The sequence below is a fragment of the Trichoplusia ni genome, chromosome 11 (assembly GCF_003590095.1).
Source record: "Trichoplusia ni isolate ovarian cell line Hi5 chromosome 11, tn1, whole genome shotgun sequence".
Classification (NCBI taxonomy): Eukaryota; Metazoa; Arthropoda; class Insecta; order Lepidoptera; family Noctuidae; genus Trichoplusia; species Trichoplusia ni.
The window spans coordinates 333253-354919 of record NC_039488.1 but is presented as its reverse complement, the minus strand read 5'-3'; the positions used below and the strand labels follow the sequence as shown (position 1 = coordinate 354919).

At 34.6% G+C, this 21667-nt stretch overlaps 2 protein-coding genes and 2 non-coding genes across 6 annotated transcripts; 2 read left to right on the top strand and 2 right to left on the bottom strand.

Annotated features, from left to right (window-relative positions):
- Positions 1-1942: 1942 nt before the first annotated feature.
- On the top strand, positions 1943-14558 carry LOC113498457 (ras-related protein ORAB-1). Its single transcript, XM_026878451.1, has 5 exons — positions 1943-2112; positions 2565-2829; positions 9136-9267; positions 10282-10496; positions 12977-14558. The coding sequence occupies exons 1-4, from the start codon at positions 2099-2101 to the stop codon at positions 10480-10482; spliced, it is 612 nt and encodes a 203-aa protein (XP_026734252.1). The 5' UTR covers positions 1943-2098; the 3' UTR covers positions 10483-10496; positions 12977-14558.
- Positions 14559-14739: 181 nt separating this feature from the next.
- On the bottom strand, positions 14740-21327 carry LOC113498451 (potassium channel subfamily K member 9). 3 transcript variants are annotated; one of them, XM_026878442.1, is made up of 9 exons: positions 21039-21327; positions 20666-20818; positions 20279-20496; positions 19683-19857; positions 19274-19380; positions 18782-18900; positions 18526-18640; positions 17850-17996; positions 14740-15083 (listed from the first exon to the last, which is right to left on the bottom strand). In XM_026878442.1, exons 2-8 carry the CDS (start codon positions 20790-20792, stop codon positions 17862-17864), a joined length of 996 nt encoding a protein of 331 aa, XP_026734243.1. In that variant the 5' UTR covers positions 20793-20818; positions 21039-21327; the 3' UTR covers positions 14740-15083; positions 17850-17861. The 3 variants fall into 3 exon arrangements, with proteins under 3 accessions (XP_026734243.1, XP_026734245.1, XP_026734244.1); XM_026878444.1 differs by lacking the exon at positions 21039-21327 and having other exon boundaries at positions 20666-21030; XM_026878443.1 differs by lacking the exon at positions 14740-15083 and having other exon boundaries at positions 16538-17996.
- Positions 16142-16334, top strand: LOC113499118. Its single transcript, XR_003401076.1, has one exon. It is a non-coding gene; the product is annotated as a U2 spliceosomal RNA (small nuclear RNA).
- Positions 18185-18377, bottom strand: LOC113499124. The gene has a single exon (XR_003401082.1). It is a non-coding gene; the product is annotated as a U2 spliceosomal RNA (small nuclear RNA).
- Positions 21328-21667: the final 340 nt, after the last annotated feature.

Here is a 21667-nt window from a genome sequence, read left to right as displayed (position 1 = left end):
TATCAGAGAAGTGCATTTGGTTCTAATCTAAAAATAAAAAATATGATTTATACATGACAATTTATTGTCGCTACCAGGTCTCGGTCTACATACACAGACCGTTAAACTCTTATTAGACTGTGCACAAGCAGATATTACACCCAGAAGAAACTGGTCTTTCTTTCTCGAAATTACTTTCATTTATGAGAATTGCAAGGCAACAAAGAATACCGAAGATAATTCATACTTCAAAGACATCTTGCCATTTACTGCTACAGAAATACATGAGGCACTACGAAGTATGAAATATCGCAAAAGTCCCGGTGCAGATGGAATAACCACAGAATTTTTAAAGATCGGTGAGCCCGTCCTTCTTCAACATGTTACAAATTTTTTCAACAATATTTTTAAGACTGGAATTCTACCAAACAAATTTTGCCACGCAGACATTGTTCTTCTTCACAAAAAAGGTGACAAAACAGATATTGGGAATTATCGCCCTATCAGCTTGGTGTCGCATTTATACAAGGCATTTATTAAATCTATCGAAAACCGCATTTCGGCGCCTCTTGACAGATTTCAACCTCCAGAACAAGCCGGCTTTCGTCGTGGCCTCTCCACAACCGACCACCTTCACTCCATCAATCAAATCATAGAAAAACATACAGAATATCGGCTCCCTATTTACATGGCATTTGTTGACTACAGTAAGGCTTTTGACAGTGTTAAACACAGTTCTATTTTTGAAGCATTAGAAAAACAGGAAATCGATAACGTTTACGTTCAAATAATGAAAAATATTTACAAAAATAGCACAGCAGCAATCAAAATAAATTCTATTACAGGACCATCATTTCGCATAGATAGAGGTGTTAAACAGGGAGACCCATTGTCTCCGAAACTATTTACAGCCGTGTTAGAAGATGTCTTTCAGAAGTTGGCAGCAGGCTGGGCAGGGCAAGGCATTATCGTTGGCCAAAAGATATTGTCCAACCTTCGATTTGCCGACGATGTTGTTCTCTTCTCTTCTTCAGCCAGCGAGTTAAATAAAATGCTTGAAGATCTTAGCAAGGCGAGTCTCGAGGTTGGACTTCGAATGAACATGTCAAAGACCAAAGTGATGACTAACAGCATTCACCACAAAATATCGTTAGATGGTGCGGAGATTGCTTACGTCGATGAATATCTCTACCTAGGTCAAATGGTTTCCTTCCAGGCAAGACAAGAGAAAGAAATTGCAAGACGCACTGAAAATGCCTGGAAAAGCTATTGGTCTATGAAAGATCTTATGAAGGGAAAACTTCCTCTATCCCTCAAAAAGAGACTCATGGACGTTTGCATTCTCCCGATCCTCACGTATGGCGCACAGACATGGTCTTTGACTTGTCAGCAGAGGTCCGCACTCGAGGTTTGCCAAAGAGGAATGGAACGGAGTCTTCTTAACATTAAACTTACGGACAGAAAGATCCGTGCCACAACCAAACTTTTAGACGTTACTCATAAAGCTGCTACGTTGAAGTGGAATTGGGCTGGTCACGTCTGTCGTATGCCAAACAACCAATGGGCAAAAATTACTACTGAATGGTCCGTGACACAAAACCGACGTCAGCGAGGCAGACCCAGACGGAGATGGCGGCATGACCTGGATTCGTTCTTACCGAACTGGTCACTCGCGGCTCATGACAGAGACAAGTGGAAGAAGAGTGGGGAGGCCTTTGCCCAGCAGTGGGACATTCCAGGCTAGTAATAATAATAATATGAGAATTGACCCACAATTCATCTATTGAAGTAGAATTCGTAATCTAGAACGTGAATACTCATTCATATTTTATTCACTAAAGATAAAAGCTACATATAATACTAAGTTGCAGGTTAGAATGAATTGTAATTTTAGTCGATTAATAACGAATACCTATTTCTGAACGAAACTTAGTTTCTGCCAAGTGGCACTCCTGTTTAAATTTCTGACTTACGTCAGTGGGTGTTTCGGACGGCGGCCATTATTCTACGTATAATTATTAATTTTTTTGCTGTTTTGTGCTAATAACAAGAAACTTAACTATTTTCGACATATTCTATAATATTATAGTTTTGGAAAAAATACATTTATAGTACAAAAATGAATCCAGAATAGTAAGTATTTTTGTTGTAATATGGCGATTTAGAAACAAGGATTGTAAAGAAAACCTCATCTTTTTTGCGTGTTCATTGTCTTCGCCTGGAATTTGTATCTTATACGACTACTTTTGTTTAAGATCAAGTTAAAAAGTCTCAATAGTTAATCAATTTACTACAAATTGGGTGACTCATTGTGTATTCGTGGTAGGTAGGTATTATCGAAGTATTTGTGAAAACGTAATCGTATGGATCATGAATGGCGCATTAGTGAGTGATGATTGTACAAGTCCTTCACTTCCTTGTTCTAAAAAACTGGATGCGTAGCGATCTAAAATTCTTTGTTAGGCGGAACAAAGCAACGCCTCCCTTCGTTTATCACGAACGTGTATTGATGCGCATCGGTTTTATTGCCCTTGATGATCAGTGAATATACTCGTTACTAAAACAAAGAATGTGTTCTCTTTCAGCGACTACTTGTTCAAACTACTCCTGATTGGTGACTCTGGCGTTGGAAAGTCATGTCTGCTGCTCAGGTTCGCTGACGACACTTACACAGAGAGCTACATCAGCACTATTGGTGTAGACTTTAAAATAAGGACTGTAGACTTAGACGGCAAGACAATAAAGTTACAAATATGGGACACAGCTGGACAGGAGCGGTTTAGAACCATCACCTCATCATACTACAGAGGGGCGCACGGAATTATCATTGTTTACGACTGCACAGACCAGGTAAGATAAACTTTGTGTCCTTAGCTGCCAGAACTTTGCATGTTTACCAAATGTTATCAGAATCTTTGTCTTAAGGGTATTCACCTTAACTGCTCTCAATAAATACATGTACACCCTCATATACAAAACAAAGAGATACACTTATGAACTCCTTACTGAAGTCTAATTAACTAACTCTTGTTGGCACCATATCTTCCATAGTTTGTGTTTTTTCTTTTACTAGAAAGTTATATTGATACTTTTTAGAAAGTAAAAATAAGTTCAATTTTAAACCATCAGTAGGAACAACATTAATGCCCTTATTGTTGTTTCTTTAATTAATTATTAATAGCAACATTAGCAGTCTATTCATTCACTTCCTAAATAAATTAGCTGTTATCTATGGAAAATGTGAATTTGTCTGCAACTATAGATAATACTGAAATCTATTTTGCCGTCTAATTACTAAATTTAGTAGTATTTAATTGCAGAGATAATTACCCACTGTGTTTTGTTAATAAATTATTAGTTACTCTGTTCTATTCCCAACAATTATAGATTTCTACTAGTTCAAGTAAACTGCATGTCTTAAGTTTTTTTAAACCATCTATTAATTTGACTGACCTGGAATTTTTGATGATATGGATAGACATAATTGTGTAAACAAAACAACTTTGTTTAATTCCTTTATCGTATTTGTTTACATAATAAATATTACTAAAAGTTTTGAGTTCTATAGAAGAAATACATATATTTTCAGCTCTACCTACATGTTCTGTGTTTAAATTCTATATTTTTGTCTTATATTAATTTAGTAGGATGCGAAAATTTTAAACAGAAAATAGTTTTGCTCTTCACTGGGTTTGTAAAACCCCATTAAAAATTGTTTACACTCTTGTAAAAGTAAAAATATGCACACTGTAATACACAATACTAAGAGGCTACTTAAACAAAGATCTCAGTTGAAGTTTGTATAAATACATGTGTTTATCATAATTTATGTCAATAGAATGTTAATGTCAATATACGGGGTAATGGTGACTAATTTATGGATTTTATAAATTTATCTTTTGTGTCTTATGTATAATGTATTCAGGTTACAAGTTTTTCTTAAATAAGAAAAGCAATATTGCTGCTTTTTAGTTATTTTCTAAGGACTGGTTGCTATTTTGAATTTAATGTGAGGCCTAAACTAAAAACAAATTTTGAAGGCATTCGTGAAATAAATACAGATATAAAAAGTTGTAATACGCACAATTACAACTGAAATCTTATTGATGGATTGATTCAACAGTTGCTGAAAAAGGAACATAAAAGTTGTAAGAAGGGACAGACCAATTTATTGGTCGTTAGCCATTTAATTAATTACTATTTTGAATATTAATAGCTTAATTTGTAGTATATCTAAATCATGTAATGCACTACATGCAAAACTCACATAAATTGTTTTTTTCCCAATTTTTCTCGAAATATTACAATATTCATAAAAAAGTTATAGCATTAGAAATAAAGTCCATATAATGGAAAGATTGATAAAACCAGTTTTATAATTATGATAAAGATTATTCAAATATAGTCCCAAAATGGTTGATGACTACAATGTAATTCACAGTTAATACAATATTAATAACAGCATGGTACAGGAAAGTTGGCAAGTTTCCAACTGTTATATCTACCTATTTGTAAACAATATTGGAGTACTTTAATGAGTCAGAGGAACAATAACTAACAGATTATTTAGACTTGATTTATTAATATACTAGTTGTTGCCCGCGACTCTGTCTGCGTAGACTTCAGTTTACAACGTTCGGTGGTCCCCGCTTCCATGTAAATACATCCCCTTAGTGATCTTATAGCTTTTACACACCTTTTCAATTTTCCCTCGGGAACTATTTCAAAAAACGGGATAATGTGAAAGTGTGGATGTTTGTTCCTCAATCACGCAAAAACGGCTGAACGGATTTGGATGAAATTTGACATGCATATAGCCATTGATATGGAGAAGAACATAGGCTACCTGGTACCCTATGTTTACATTTACAATACATTTATACAGTTACATTTATAATATAAGTAGGCATAGAAACAATAACATGACATTTTGGGTGTATAAATGCAGTTACATTCCGCGGTTTTACTATTTAAAATTGAAGACCCCTCTATATACATGACCAAGCGCAAATTAAGTATCACATATTAGTTCTCTTTGTCTGTCTGAAGGTCGCGAGATTAAACGTTGAATATAAATGATTGGTTTTATTTATAAAATTGAATTGCTCTTTGTGCCTATAAACATGTTTTACTGCTTCCCATATCACGCATTTTACTGTGTTTGCTACTCTCTAAATTTACTATAACTTGTAGAGTATTACAAATTCTAATTTAGATACCTAATATAGTATTAGACAGTTTTTGTATGAATACTTTATGTTGAGAAAAGTTTTAGGAGCAGTTGTGTATTACATTGGTTTATAATGGAACGTAGTTTACAAAGTAATCAATATGCTTTTCATCTGATACAAAAACCAGTCCCACTGCTTTTTGGTTTGAACCAATAATAAAATACAGGCTTTCCCTATTATTTTTGTTGATATCACATTACTTTAACAACATACCATCACTTGATTTCGTTCCTCTGGTCGCAAAAACAAATAAAATCATAGTTTGTTAGTTTTATAAATAAAGTGTCGTATTACTTACAAGAAGAAAGTTTTCAGTGAAAGTGATCTGATTCTACTATGACTGCCTCACATTTTAGATATACTCTTCTAGTAATAAAGTGGGACAAAACTATACAATCAATTACCGCTGTCCCTTTCTATACAGAACAATCAAGTCTTTGTCTTTAATGTAGGTTGATGCACAAGTGAATTGACGATTTATCCAATTTATACGTATAGTGGGCCGTCGCCGTATCATGTAATAAGGTCAATTGCAGTCGGACAGATATCGAATAACGCGAAATTATAATGAACTGTATTAATTAGGACGCGTACACACGATGGATTTAGATGTAAAGGTAAAGATAGATAGACGATGCTGTAAGTGCGCTGTAAAAAAAAGTAATTAAAAATACTTTTAAGTAATTAAGCTCTTAGTTTTTAGTGGATTGTATCGTTGTTCGATTATAAAGAATTTGAAACACAAATTATGTCCCTACACAATGTGATAATGCTGCCGCTGGTTAGGAAAATAGTCATCCAAAAACTCGTAAACTTACATTGATCTGGAAAAAATGCAAATTCCAACCTTATCGTATAATTTTTGACTTTACATAAATAGTTAGATATCTAAAAGATATTCTGCGTTTTTCTTCAACATCTGAACTTTGCACAACAGAAATACCTTGGTAATTTATTAACTAAATTACTATAATACCCAGCCTTATTAAAAGCTTTGTCGTACTTACACTTTTATGTTATAATTCGTGAAACTTACTTGAGTATTAATAAACGACCTTGACCCTTGCCTAAATTCATTAAAAATACAGGTTTTGTTACGAAGCAGGGTATTACCATAATGTGAAACATTCTATCATGCAGTTTAACTGTTATTACACGCACGTATAGTGACACGGTATCGAATAGAAAGTATCGATACTGTACTCATGAGTAGTATCGATAAAAAAGTATCGTACTCGTAAAAGAATCGACACAAAAGTATCGATACCTCAAAGTATCGAGTTCTTTGCTCAGTCAGGGCTTTCCTGCGCCATACGTTAGTTTGTCAATGATAGTTAGTAAGTATCGTCTGTACTGTACCTTCATTCAGTAAGAGAAAATGAAAAATAGCAAATGGTACATAAATATAAGATAAATAAAAACTATCTGTAAGTAAAGCCACAATTTTTTAGTCTAAAATATTATAAATCCCATTCCTCCTCTGTACAATCGCTCAAAAAAAGAAGTTTGTCGAGCCTTTTTGGCGATAGGCGGTTACGGGTTTTAGTAATTGTACTTCCAGCTACTCAACTTGTCAAAAGTACTTGCTAAGTAAAAGTATCGAAAACAAAGTATCGAGTACAAAAGTATCGGTATCAAATGGAAACCTACTCGATACCATAAAGTATCGATACTTTTTTCGTGTCCCTACGCACGTACATGATGCATGCAAATAGTCTTCTTATATTTCCTTAATTATTTTATACCTTAAAAGAGAAATTTTGTCGTTCGAAGTATAGGGGCGGAGCTAGGCATCATATGATTAAAAATACCTATAATTTAGCCAGAATGATCACTATAACTATTACAAGTATGTACATACATAAGTATGTATTAACATACTTATTAGTAGAGCTGCTAACCGTAAAATTACGTTTATAATAACGATTTGAATGATGACGTCACTATATCGACGCATTTAATGCCGTCGATACAATGACTTGATTGTGCAAAACGTTTCTTGTAAAAAATAGTTATTCTTGTTTACAAACATTGATTAATCGGATGCAGTCTTACAGATTACAGATTAAGGGTACTCTTAGATTTAGCTATTAACATTCTCCCACGTAGATAATTGTTTGTCTATATTCACCCATTGCTATAAATATCCTTTAAATCACAGATGTTGCAATATTCCAATGTTTTAGTACCTGCAACAAATGGGGTAGAGGTTTAATAGCAGTATATAGATAAATCTATAAACTTTGAAATGTAATCTTACCTCTAAGTTTTATATATTTTCCTTTCCATCCCTGTATTTTCCAAATGGGAAGTATTTGTATGTGTGTATATTTTCTCATCAATTTATTTTTAGTTGTCAGTCTATTAATATCGATCAGAAAAATGTATTTCCCAATCAGATCACGACCTGACGCTTATATCTTTGAAGTTACCCCAAACAAACAGACGCTTCCGTCTTCATGTTAGGATAGGCAGATTATAGCGTAGATAATGAGCATAACCCCGGTGCAGTGTCAATAACTCGTAACTGTACTTACTCAAAAACACTCGAAAGATGTCTTACAAATTATAATAAACTCTTCATGTCTGTGAGTTAGCTTTAAGCAATAAGTGAATACTTCGTTAGAGTGTAGAAAAATTGCTTTATATTATTGTCTGATGCGCGTTCACGTTAAATTCAAGTCAATACCACTGATATCCAAACTACTAATATTTGTGTTGATGCAAAACCTTTTTCCTGTTCCCTCTGGTACAAGGATACCATTGTTGCTTTATATCAGCTTTTGTACTTATAGACATAGATTGAACTGCTGTAATACGTACATTACTCATATGCGGCTGTCGGAACAGAGAAATGTGAAGAAAGTCTGGCGATTTGCCTGTTTTTAAAATCCTTGACGCATTGCACATTTTTATTATTTTTGTCAAAACTTTTGTCTGCTCTGCTTATATTTTTGACTGAACTGTAACGTCAATAGTTCAATGACTTAAACGGAACTCAATATGACGACTTAATTCACGTAATTAAAATTCGGACTCACTGGAAAATGTTTACTCCACCCCTTTTAAAGGTGAAAGTCATAATTTTATATGACATGGGGTAAAACCCCCAACGGTATATCCCCTTCCCAAAAGTTAGCAGGAAATGCAATTTATCGCTAATTTCAGTTAAATGTTTTCAAAAATAGGCCTAAAATCATGTAATCAAACACCAGAAATAAATTAATTATAAGATGTATTCAATGTTATATCTCATTCGGCATTGCATGCGTAATTTGATGGTCATGGTGACTAATTTACGAGGCAAACTTTAAACCCAATAAGAAACCTTTGTCCAACGATACATCATCGGCGCGGTGTTATGAATTTATGTTACGTCTCTGTTTCTCGATAACTCAATACACGTGATTAAGTATTTACTATCACCTGTTGTTCCCTGGAACTATTGATTTGTTTTGTTTTATGAAATGACTAACTAAATTTTATTTTCTTTGTTTTCATAATGAATTCAAAAGTTTTGTTATGTGCCAGATTTTAGGTTCTCCTTATTATGTGTATAATTGACTCTAAAATGTTTATGACGACAATAAGGGGTTTTAAACGCGCAGTCTTCTTTTGACAATGAGACTAGGATCACTAATTCTTGTTCTTTATGTACACATGACGACCCATTCACACATGGTGGCCATATTTTGTAACATGTGCTCTGGTATAATTAAATCAATCGCTTTTTATTTTACGTTTCCAAAGCGTCGCGTATGGAACTTTAACGATCTAGGGATAGCTTCCTAGATATTTCTAGAATACTTTTTCAAGTAATATGTTCCTAACATAAGAATTAAATAAAAACTTCATCCCATAATATTATTTTGTTATCAATATTAACACCTAAATTAATCCTAAAATATGTAATTATGCATTCCAGGACTCATTCAGCAACGTGAAGCAATGGCTGGAGGAGATCGATCGCTACGCGTGCGACAACGTCAACAAGCTGTTGGTTGGCAACAAGTGCGACCTCACCACCAAGAAAGTCGTCGACTACACTACAGCCAATGTAAGTTGATACTCCACTTTAAAAAAAACTACTAATATGCGTATAGTACTGAGATTCTGATCTCCCTCACTAAGAGCACTTAGGAAGAGGTCTGCATATTATTGTATGCTGACGTTCGAAAAGTGTTTCTTACTAGCGTAATTTGAATGAATGACCTTCGACATCTCTACTTTATTTAAAAAAAAAAGACATTTGATCAAGGAAATTGGAGCCTAAATAAATATCTAAGTTATAAGGAACAGCGCCACCTATAAAGCCTGTATTCACTTCAGAAGGAGCGGGTTTTTCTATAGATGTTAAACATATTATTATGATTCATGTCTGTAGTTACAACATTGATAGGGAATCAAATATACGTGTCTCACAAGTAAACATCAGATGCCACTTGTAATTGTTTATCTTCCATACATACTTTTTATGTTCTTATACCGTACTGTATTTTTATATCGTACACATACCTTAACAAGTGGACATAATAATTATCGTGGCATCTCCTTATTTTTGGCCATGAAATTTTTCTTGAAGTTGTTTATATAAATAAAACAAACATAATTAAATTAATAATTTAGTCAATTCTTTCCTCTGTTACTTGTTATTAATTTGTTATGTTAATATATATAAATCTCGTGTTACAATGTTTGTCCTCAATGGAATCCTAAACCACTTAACCAATTATAATAAAATTCGCAAACCATGTGCAGATCGATCCAACTTGAGAGATAGGATAGTTTAAATCTCAAGTTATAGTCGCAATTTCTTCTAACCGGACGAAGTCGCGGGCAACAGCTAGTATCCTGTAAATTTTAAACATACCAACCGTTTCAAAATTATTTGTCATAGTAAACATTTTTATAAAATTGTTTGCAAGTAACAGAAAGTTAAAGTTACAAGTTCTTTGATTATCCAATATTATCTGAATTATGCTGTATAAATTTACAGCATAATTCAGATAATCGCTTTTAATTATAACGAGAATTATCTTTGAAACCAAACTCTTTTTAATTTTATTCGCAGCAATACGCGGAACAACTGGGCATCCCATTCTTGGAGACGTCAGCTAAGAACTCAACGAACGTCGAGCAGGCGTTCATGACGATGGCGGCGGAGATCAAGACGCGCGTGGGCCCGCCGTCCACGGGCGCGGCGCCGGTCGGCGGACAGGTCAAGATCGACCAGGGACACCCCATCGACACCGGCAAGTCCTCCTGCTGCTGAATACGCCGCCTCTGGTATGTGTCACATAGACTTTCTACAGTATGTACCTCTCACAAGTTAAAAATCAAAAGTTTTTATTTCATATAGGCCGTTTTCACGAGTCACTAGTGTAAAGTAGTGAGTCTAGTTGTGCAAAGTTCCAAAGGTTCCAAAGTGTCATTCTAATGGAGCAGTGGCGTGCACAGAGATTTTAGTCAGGGTAGGCAAAAAGAAACGGCCAAGTGCGATTCTGATTCACGACTCTCACAGTTGGTACAAAATGTAAAAAAAGGTTACCCATCAAATTCACGACCGTAACAAATGATGCTTAACCTCGATTTCTCGGTGATCTATGAAACTGTTTACTCTCTAAATAACTATCAACGTTCATGCCTACAGCCGAAAGACAGACGAACAGAAGGCCAGCCGGATTTAAAATGTTGTGCGGTAAACTTTGTAGTTACATACCTAGTGTACCTAGCCAATGTATTTGAATATTAAACTTTTACAGCTATCTTTTCGTCACATCATTTATCATTGAATCGCAGGTAGTCAATAACGTTTACATTTCTTTAAACTTTTTTCTATTGACAACATACCTATCGTAATATTGTAACCACGTACGTAAACACGAAAATAACCTTTCCGTTGAACAAAGTAGGTACCAAGCGGGAAACCAATAAATCGTGTTAAAAGGTACTAAATAGATATATTTCTGTATTTTTTTGTAAATAAGTTTAGATAAGTGAAATAATCTAAGTATAGTTTAAAATAAATGGATAGGGAAACAGAACAAGCGATTTCTCTGTATCTACGAGCAACTCGTTAGATTTAAATCATTATGTTTTCTACGTATTGTTTTGAACGATTGACTCACCTTTCTTAATTTATGAGATGTCTTGCGTAGAATTATATTGTTTTATATTAAATTTACGATTAACTGTACCTTTCGTTTGTATCAAATTCAAAAAAGGCGTACTGCGGCCTTTCGCGATCACTTGTTTTTTGTCACCGAAAGATAGTTTTAAAAACGCACCAGTTTTTATTTTCTGTACACACACACCACTAGAACAACTTTCACAGTTAAAAACTTCCATTATTTTTAATAATTATACAATTATCAACGATAAAATCTCAAAGAGATGCGTTTACGAAACGAATCAAACAAACAATAATAATGGCGTCCAGGGTTACCCAATTTGAAAAAATACCCATATATTTTACTTAATATTACCCATTTACCCCAAAAAAGTTGAAAAAGAAAAACCCGAATAATCGCAAGGTTTACTTGTTCATTTGATAAAAGTAAAGTATTTAGAATAAAACAAAGAAACTTTATTATTTTGGTTAAAATCAATGAATAAAAAATCTGACGTCGTTGAAAAATGACAAAGAATATTTTTTAAATGAATAACAATGAAACACATTGGAGAAAAACTATAGTCGTAATTTTTAAATGCTAAAAATATAATGTAAAAATTCCATACTCCTTCTTAATTACCCACCTTAGAGGGTAAATCTTTTCAGTTGGGTGGTAACACTGATTTACGACAAAATTTCGCGGTTGTAATAAAAAGTCACTGCCTACAGTTGTGTTAGTGTGCGTAGTGTTGACGTAGTGTGTACAAATGATTACATCAACACACACAACAGTGTTTTTGTATGACTACGAGACTTTCACACGCACACATAAACACTCCACTGAATCAGTTAGACATTTAGTTTAAGTGTCTATACGCTTGGTGGCGCTAGCGCAGCGTTGTTAAGAAGAATGCAAAAATGTTCGTAGTAGTGTACTAGTATAAATGACAGATGGCGTTGTTTTAAGTTTTAAACACTTCACTTATTTAATTGTTCTATAATTAGATTAATATATGTTATGTAAAAATAATTATTAATATTTTAAATAAAATATTATTGTGAATGTCTGTCTTAGATTCTCAGGGTAGGCAGTGTCTTTTTGTCTTTATGGACTGCACGCCACTGTAATGGAGAACCGGCAAGAAATTCCATATTGTCAATACCTGTCCCTACTTCATTGCTTATAATCAAAGTGTTAAGACATTCATGATGCATTTTTTTAACTTCGATTTACTTCTGATCAGTTATGAAATACTAATATTCCAACTTACAAAACCAATAGCATCAATAACAATAGTTGAAATTATGAGTGCAGTATCATCCCTCTTTATCAAAAACATTATTTAAAGGTATCATACCTTCGACTATAATCAATTTACGTAGAATTGTGTTATAGAATAGCCTCATATCATTTGTTTAACAGCTTTTCGTTTCTATTCCGACGTTCGTAGGACCACGAATATGATAATAAAATAATATGGGCGTAGCAGTGGAATCACAATCTCTTAATGGAAATTCCTCTCTGCGCTTGGCTATCAAATACCACCATTAAATGCTTAATATATTTTGATTGTGACTAGATCCGGGCATTATGCGGCTGTTCATGTGTATAATGAAGTGAATATAGAGTTGAGTAGTGTGTGATGTGTTGCAGGGCGGCGGAGGTGCGGAGTGCGGGTTGCGGGCGTGGCGGGCGGCCGGCGTTCGCTACACAACAAATGCAATTACCACAAAACGTTTCATGATCGCAACATTATAATTATAAATAAAATAAATATTATATAGTGCAGGCGCTACGCGGCCGAGCGTCGCCGCGCTGAGTAAGCTAACTTTCTATTAAGTTGCTATTGTCCGATTATCTTGTTAGTTAAAAGAAAAGAGGTGAAATGGAAGGGTGTATGTTTATACATGTTTATATATAATGAATATTGTAGGTTAATTTTGTGCTGTTTCCAGAATAAGAATTTTGATGCAGGTTTAAATAACTGTGAGCCACATGTAGATCGTATGCGCGGGAAATTCACAGGATCTTTATGGTTATATAAACGTTGTAATTGAAAGCTTTGTACTACTTGTTATCGTACGAGTTGGTTGAGAAGTCGTGAGCGCATCGCGAGGTCGGCTGCGCCGGGGCCCAAGTTGTTGTTCTTCATTTGGCTTCGTTATTAGTGTTACCTAGTGTAAGGTAAGTTAAGATCGATATGAGATTGTAGGCGAGTGTGGCCCGGTGGCAGCCGGCTCAGCTGCGAATCGAGTGTTTGCTTGCGTGACGTAGTCCCCGCCCGTACGTCACTTATCTCTCAAGCTGTCCATTACGAACGTGTAGGCTAATTTCCGTTTTATTCCAGCTTGTGTTAAAATTTAATTTTTCATCACTTAAATTACTAATTATAAAACCTTATTGTATGCACTGGGTGTTTATATTAATCATTCTGTATATCGTACGGCTGGTATTGTGTGGGGGTCGTTGATTATCATTTTTACGCTCGTTTATTTGTTATTTTGCGTCGCGTACTAGGCACCAAGAATTATGACACACTGATTCTAATGGGACCATTTTGTTATTGCGATAATAGCAATATTTTATGCATTTGGCGCTGTCATCATAATTTTCTCATGTGCAAAGTCTTCACATTATGTTAGACAAATTCAATCAAAATGGTACTTGTCTCCCATACAATACTAGCGTGCTGACCATATTGTATTTATTATAATAAAGCGTACTGGTGTTACGCTATATTGAAGATTTTGTGTTGATATATTTAAATTGGATCGCAAATTCTAACACAAAATTGTAGATATAGCATATTGGCCTTAGATAATTAGACAGATATACCTAGTAACTTGTAGCCATCGAAGCGGGATCATAGTATTAATTAAAAGACATATTATCAATTATCACGGTCGCAGCAATAATGTGATAAATTTAAATTTTAACATAGTGTCCAATGTTTCACCTATTAGATTAGATTCACTTGTAAGTTTTCGTCCTATTTTTCACTTAAATTGTTAAGAGAATTAGGTAAATGGTGATAAGAATTTCGATACTAATATATGAAACATTAGACGAAAAATTTAATGCTATAAATTATTTTATTCTCTGTCGATCTATATCTATTTACGTTCGTCGTTATTTTTGTACTATTATGTCAGAGTTAAGTTTACTTAAATCAAGACCGCTAACCCCCTATAATTCTGTACTGAGGGTTTCTTAGAAATTAAAACAGTATGCTATACAGAGATGTTTTATTTTTCATTACCTTACACAATATCCTCTTAATCCTTTCGTATAAAACCGGTTTAAAAAACGATTCCTAATTGCCGACTTAAAAAAATGTATGATAAATGGTTCACAAAACTTGCTGAGTTTATTGTTACATTATACGTTTGGATGACTTCAGACGTGTATCAACAACAGCACCTCATCATATACTCGTAGTCATGGCACAGCCCGTGCAGGTTGAGGGGGCACTGCAGGAACTCTGGGCATATCACCGGTAACGCATCTGAAAGCAATAATGTGGGTATTTAAGATCATTTTTTTACCTTTTTTATAAACGAGAAGAATACCTAAATGTGCACTTGGCCTCTAATTTTAATTGATTTCTAAGTCATTGAAACAGAAATTTCAAGAATAATTTCCTTACCTAAGGAATAAGCACAGCCGCAGCAGTACCCGTGGATGATAGCTTCGTCTTCTTCACAGCTTCTCTGCGGGCATCCATTGCACCACATACCAATCCACAGCCACGGCAAGTTTACTGCATGATAAGGTAAGACTGAATTAATGAATAAATAAATTGAATGTAAAACATGGTAGAAAATAGCTGAAACCTGCGCCATAATACATGCTGGAATCTTTTATTAAAGCTAATGACCAATGCACAGCGTAAGTTCTATTGTTTTCCAAATTATGACTAAACTTAAAAGGTTTTATAAATATTTCAAATTATTTTTCTTACTTCTGGGAGCTTTTTTTACCGCATCTAAGCCGCTAACACTTGTAGAAGGTTTTAAAAAGATACTAAAACTATATTTACTGACAGACAGCACAACAACAATATAAAACAACGTCCACTTTGAGTACATTTTGGTAATTACAATTAGCTCATAACTTACGGAACCATTCCTTTATATACGTGTTCTGTTAATTAAAGATATAATTTTAAGTAATTAGTCGTAGGTCAGTAACACCATTGAAGGATAAGATAATTTATCTACATAGTTAAAATATGAAGTCATATTTTATTATTTAAGGAACTCATATACATTAATTATGGTTGTAGTTATTAAAAATAGGTAGAGAAGAAACAAATTAGAAATTTGTGTTTCCAAGAGAGCTCTTCAAAAGTTCGGGATGAAAACTATCATTTGTTCTTTCTCAAGGTCAACTCTATCTCTGTACCAAATTTCATTATAATCGGTTCAATGGTTTAGACGTGAAAGCGTAACAGACAGACAGACAGGGTTACTTTCGCATAAAATATTAGTAAGGATCTGTTTGTAACCAAGCCGTTTCCATCGCTTTACTTGAATTGTTCCTGGTTTTGCCACTAAATACATTTTTCAGACTTCTCTTTAACACCTACAAACATTTTATTGCTAAGAAGTCTATTGCTATTTATTAATTGAGATAAATATTCTTTGGTCTGTCTACTGACATATCGGGCCAGCACATAGATGACGCCTGTGGCTCGTGTAAACTCCAGTTTACCTTTGAATAACTAGATGGCGCTGTGTTAGTGACGTCATGTTTCTGAATGGCGGTGTTAAGATTTTCCGCGACTGAACGACCCCGGCCGCGTGCAACTTTGTAGTTATCGCTTCTCGGCCTTTTGGCTAAGATCAAAGTGTAGTATCTGTTCTTTTCAGCTTAATATCTGAAAGTTCCCTCACTGAGGGACCAGTATATTAAACTGATTTTTGTAAGCTGACGGGATGTTCGGGGCTCGCTCCACTCCCGTCACGGGTCGGCCCGGCATTGCAGTGCCGCCGGGATCGGCCCACATAAACCTTATAGCACAGGACGCTCCATTAACAACCATACGTTAAGTTCAGCGACGGCAAGTGGCCGCTTACAGAACCTTACTTTTGAGTATGGTCGTGTGCACGTCATATTTTGTAATCGATAACAAGATTGTCCCTACCAAGTTCACGAAAGCTTGCGAACCGATTATATTGGACTTGGTTAATGACTTCCACAATAAAACAAAACTTGTACAAAAACATTTTATTTCTATACAATAATACATCGAACACCGTAGCGTAGTATATCGTAATACAAATTTAATATTAAATTACAAATAACTTTTGGCTAGTGTTAAAGGCATATACTTTTTTTGTAAACAAATTGATTAAATAATTGTGAGATCAAATCATATCACAGTTTAATTTCCGAAAATGGCAATTATACATAAATTAGTACGAAATAAGTTACTTAAATAAACATTGTTTCTTATTACTATGACTAGTTAGTACACATAATAATTACAAGAAAAGGGCGACAAATTTGATCATTTTACAGTAATGCAACACTTGTCGGGATTTTGCCCATAACACGTATTTGGGATTTAAAACCAAATACAACATTCAAGAAACCAACAAACGGTTTGACATTCAAATAATAACAACTTAATGTTGTGTTAAATATTGTGTATCATGCAATAAATATTCCTAAGTTACCCATATGATTGCCTCAAGTAAGGCTATGAATATATTACCGTAGTAAATGGTTTACATTATAATATTTGATAATAATTTCTATTACATCAAAAATTTCCATATAAAAGTCTTGGCATCTTTATAAATCTGGCTATCCTTATAAATTATCTACGAGACAATATTGACTATAGTCATGTGTCCAACTTCATATTTCGACATTTTTTTATTATTTTTAAAGGTCTGTGAAGTATAATGTGATACGTTAGATTTAGGTAATTTTAATTGTGTTTTAAGTGACTTATTTTTAAAGCAGACTTACTATTGTTCGTTTGTCTTAATTTCATTGATAAATTACATTTATATCTACTTATTATGTATATTGAGGTTCATCCACATTGGTACTGGTTAAAATACCATCAATATGATATTTAATTTATTATTAAATATAAATAATCAGTTTATACGAAGATTTAACGATTCGATATAATACACCAAGTGTCCTATAGACCAATGTAAACGCACCCTAGCTTATAAATTTATTAATATTTTTCTATAATGTTGGCACAAAACAGACAACATATATTTCCACAACGCTAAAGGAAGATTCTTGACATCATTTAATACGAATTTCATTTAAACCGTTTACCCCAATTTTATGTGAATAAAATGTGATTGCAATAAAGGATAACTCTACTATTGTGTGAACGGACATTTATAACGTGATACAACATTTATGTTTCTAATATTCAGTTTAATAAGTACCGTTAAGAAGCTGCTATTTTCGGCAGTAAAATCATCATTTTATGCGATCTACTTATATGAAACAATAAACTGCAACTTTATGCTATCTAGTTGTATCGGAATACCTTTTTGGCAATTTACACGGAAGCTCTCTCGATTAATTCTGGCGCGAGGGCGAGTGACACGCGGCGACGGAGGCGGTGCGGGCGCGGCGCGGCCAGCAGCGCGCCTGCCTCGCACTGCTTGTTGCCCAGGCAGTTACATGAACACACCTTAGAAATAAGATAGAAGATTATCATTACTCATTAGTCATTAGTATGCATATTAATATTCGTGTACACTATCCACGGATTCATGATAACTAACGTTAATATCCTGTTAAATTTTTATCCCACAGATACTTAGGCGTCTCCATAGCGAGAAACATTTAATTCCCACTGCTACGATGTCTATTATAATATTAGTGTGGGCCGATCCCGGCGGCACTGCAATGCCGGGCCGACCCGTGACGGGAGTGGAGCGAGCCCCGAACATCCCGTCAGCTTACAAAAATCAGTTTAATATACTGGTCCCTCAGTGAGGGAACTTTCAGATATTAAGCTGAAAAGAACAGATACTACACTTTGATCTTAGCCAAAAGGCCGAGAAGCGATAACTACAAAGTTGCACGCGGCGGGGGTCGTTCAGTCGCGGAAAATCTTAACACCGCCATTCAGAAACATGACGTCTCTAGCACAGCGCCATCTAGCGGTGATTTAGAATGACATAACCTGTAACATCTATAAAATACTATTTACTCACGGAAGCCTGATCGTCGTGTGACCGTTGTCTTCCCACGATGGGGTGTTCATCTATAGGTAGCAGAATCCTGGAGCCGTCCTTATCTTCTTCATCACGGGCTGCGTCTTCCGCTTGCCTAAACAATATCGATTCATTTAACATTTTTTTAAGGGACAAAAGGAAAACAAGTACACATTTTAAGGTAGTTTTGAACGAGTATAACCGTTACAACATTAAGGAATATTATATAAAAGGTATTTATACAAGTACTTCTCACATGGTCATGAAACGCAGCACCAGCAAGTTGATGCTGGCAGCCACCACGGCGAGCCCGAACAGGATGAACACGAGGCTCAGCGCAACATATCCTGGCTTACTTGTCAACGCTTGATCGTTCTAGGAAATAAAATTGTTAGCATTAAGTACTTTCACATATTATATTTTACTTACATGAATAAGTATTTCTATGCATGCGTATATGATCGCTTGCTGTCTCCTTGTTCCGGTCTCCTTGTTTGATGTCTCTTGGGTGCAGAGATGAGTTTCATCCATGGCAAAAATGGGGTGTGGGGTAACCATGGCTTAACTAGTAACATACAAAAGTATGAAAATCACTAATGATTTTCTGGGAACGACTAAGTTTCGTGAACCGGTTTTCGAGTTCGTTTTATGAACGGCGCGTGGGAGGCGTTACGATGTAGACAAGTGCTTGAATTGGCATGAAAAATATTCTATCATTCGATACATACTTACTTATTACATAACTTACTTGTAAAGCAACGTAGTCACCGAACCCTATAGTGGTGAGCGTGACGAAGCAATAGTAAAAGCTGTCGAAGTAACTCCACCCCTCGTACCGGGAGAAAACAGCGGCACCTGATACAATCACATAGCAATTAATCGTCGATGTGTGTTAATGTCAGACTCAGAACATACGTTTATGGATTGCTCAAATGTTTTTTTTAAGCAGGGCTCGAAACAGCCACACTTCACGCACAGTGAATTTGGCATGGTGACCACTTGATATCCATTAGTGGTTGTGGAAAGTTTTTTTTAATTTACCTATTTTTCCTAATCCTCCTATTTGAAAATACCGTAAATAGAGGACATTTACGGTATTTTCAAATAGGAGGATCTAATATTAATATCGGGTAGCCCGTGTATATAGTCGGCCTCACCTGTAGTTATAATAATTGAAGATAGCATCCCAGTAGCAAACATGAGGTTCATTTCCGTGGCTTCCGTGGTGTTGCAGCGGAGGTAACACTTGGCTCTCCTTATCACAACCGACGCGAACTTGTTCAAACGCTCACCAATACTCTGGAACATCACCAGGCCTAACGGAATACCCACCTGTAATTACAACTTATATTAATATTAGTTTTATCAATACTAGCTGAATAGTTTTGGAGATAAAAATAACTGTATTTTTATATTTCCCTTTACTACTTTTTTTTTATCAATCAATAGTCTTTATTATTCTCCTATTACATAAAGAAACAGGAATGCCCCACAAAACCATTTAAATGGTATGTCTGAATTGAGAACCCATCTTGATGGCATCATGACTGTGCTTAGAATTACTGCATCTCTTTCATAACATAATAAGTTTATTAACTAACCCAGTTAATGAAAAAGTAGATTCTATTTTCCAACTTTGAATTTATTTAAAGACAGCAAACTCCCTATTTCACAGAACATTTAAAATTTTGAATAAATACACTTTCATGTCAAAATCAACAGTTATAGATAATCAAGTTTCCATTGAACTCACCATAGCATATGCCATACAAAAAGCCTTCCCTCCTACAGTAACAGGTGTAGAGTGCCCATATCCGATCATTGCCAGGACCACAGTGGCAAAATAGAAGGCACCCGCAAACTTCCACTGCGGCCCCGCTTTGTGTGGTTTATTCTCTATAATTACTATCTCAATCATGTGGTAATCTTCTGGTGTTATGTTATATCTACGTATTAAGCCATTTCTCATGTCTGTAATTAAAAAAAAAAAGAGGCATGAAATTAAAAAAAAACATGAGATAGGAACATTTGAGTAAGTATTTAGTTCATGAATAAATTCTATATAAAATTGAGTGAAAGATATATTTTTTTTAGATAAAGAATATTATTATTTTATTTTTAAATATCTACGTATACCTACCTGACAAAACCTCCCATCGTTTACTTTCTGTCTCTGATTCCAAGGCATCGAATACCGCAGCGCCGATCAGTAAATATGTAAACGTGCAAACCACCAGGGATAATGTGCGAACGTTCTGCCGCTTCATCCTTACTACCACAACCTTCGATTTGTCTGTAAAAAAATATTTTGCGAAAGTCTAACACCATGATCTGAAGTGCAAATATTATAACAATTTTACATTGCACGAAAGAGTTATAGAACGAAAACATGTTTAGCACCTATTCAAATTTATTTTAATTTTTCTGTTACCTAAAAACCAAATATAATGCGGTTAAATAAAAATAAATAATGAAAAAAATAAAACAAGGTGTATAGGGAAGACTGTACTTACGTATTTAAATTAACACAAATTGTGTGGGATGAAGTAAACTTCACGACATTATCGCAAAAGATAAATAAGGTGTAATCACCTTACAAAATCAACAATAAAAATACAAATATTTCAGTTTGCAGCAAAACGTTTCAGTCAATAAATAGAACCACAGTGTAGCTGAAATTTTGATATACATGTCTCTGTTTATTAACGAAAGCTTAATGGAATCTGGTCTTGTAATAGCAATGTACACTAAATTTTCGCGTTTCATATACAACACTATGATTGATGTTTCGCATGTGTTTACGCCTTCATATTGATTTTAAGATGAGATAAAGTCGATGTCATTGCCTGCTTTGACAAACAAAGTATGTTCATTTTGCGACCTGGAACGCTCAATTATTTATTTTTTTGTATTGAATTATATTATGGCATTAAATTACCTCAGAAAGAAATTGTGATTTCTTTTGTAATTTCCTTGATGAAAAATTACTACTCACGGTTTTCATTATGCGATAGTTTTCGTTAGGTTTGAATTCTTATATATCTATTTTATATTAAAATATCAGACTGTAATAACATTATTAATTAATTTTATTAGTTCTTTCTTGAATAAGAAATATCACACCTTGAGCTGTAATAAAGTA

Bases quoted from the DNA above. Each gene is read 5' to 3' on its own strand.
- LOC113498451 (XM_026878442.1), bottom strand. From the start codon at position 20,792: ATGAAGCGGCAGAACGTTCGCACATTATCCCTGGTGGTTTGCACGTTT. The intron at 19,381-19,682 runs GTGAGGCCGACT...TGATTGTATCAG, and splicing joins TTCAATTATTATAACTACAG to GTGCCGCTGTTTTCTCCCGG. The intron at 18,641-18,781 runs GTGAGAAGTACT...GATATTGTTTAG, and splicing joins GTGCTGCGTTTCATGACCAT to GCAAGCGGAAGACGCAGCCC.
- LOC113498457 (XM_026878451.1), top strand. The intron at 2,830-9,135 runs GTAAGATAAACT...TATGCATTCCAG, and splicing joins TTTACGACTGCACAGACCAG to GACTCATTCAGCAACGTGAA. The intron at 9,268-10,281 runs GTAAGTTGATAC...TTTTATTCGCAG, and splicing joins TCGACTACACTACAGCCAAT to CAATACGCGGAACAACTGGG.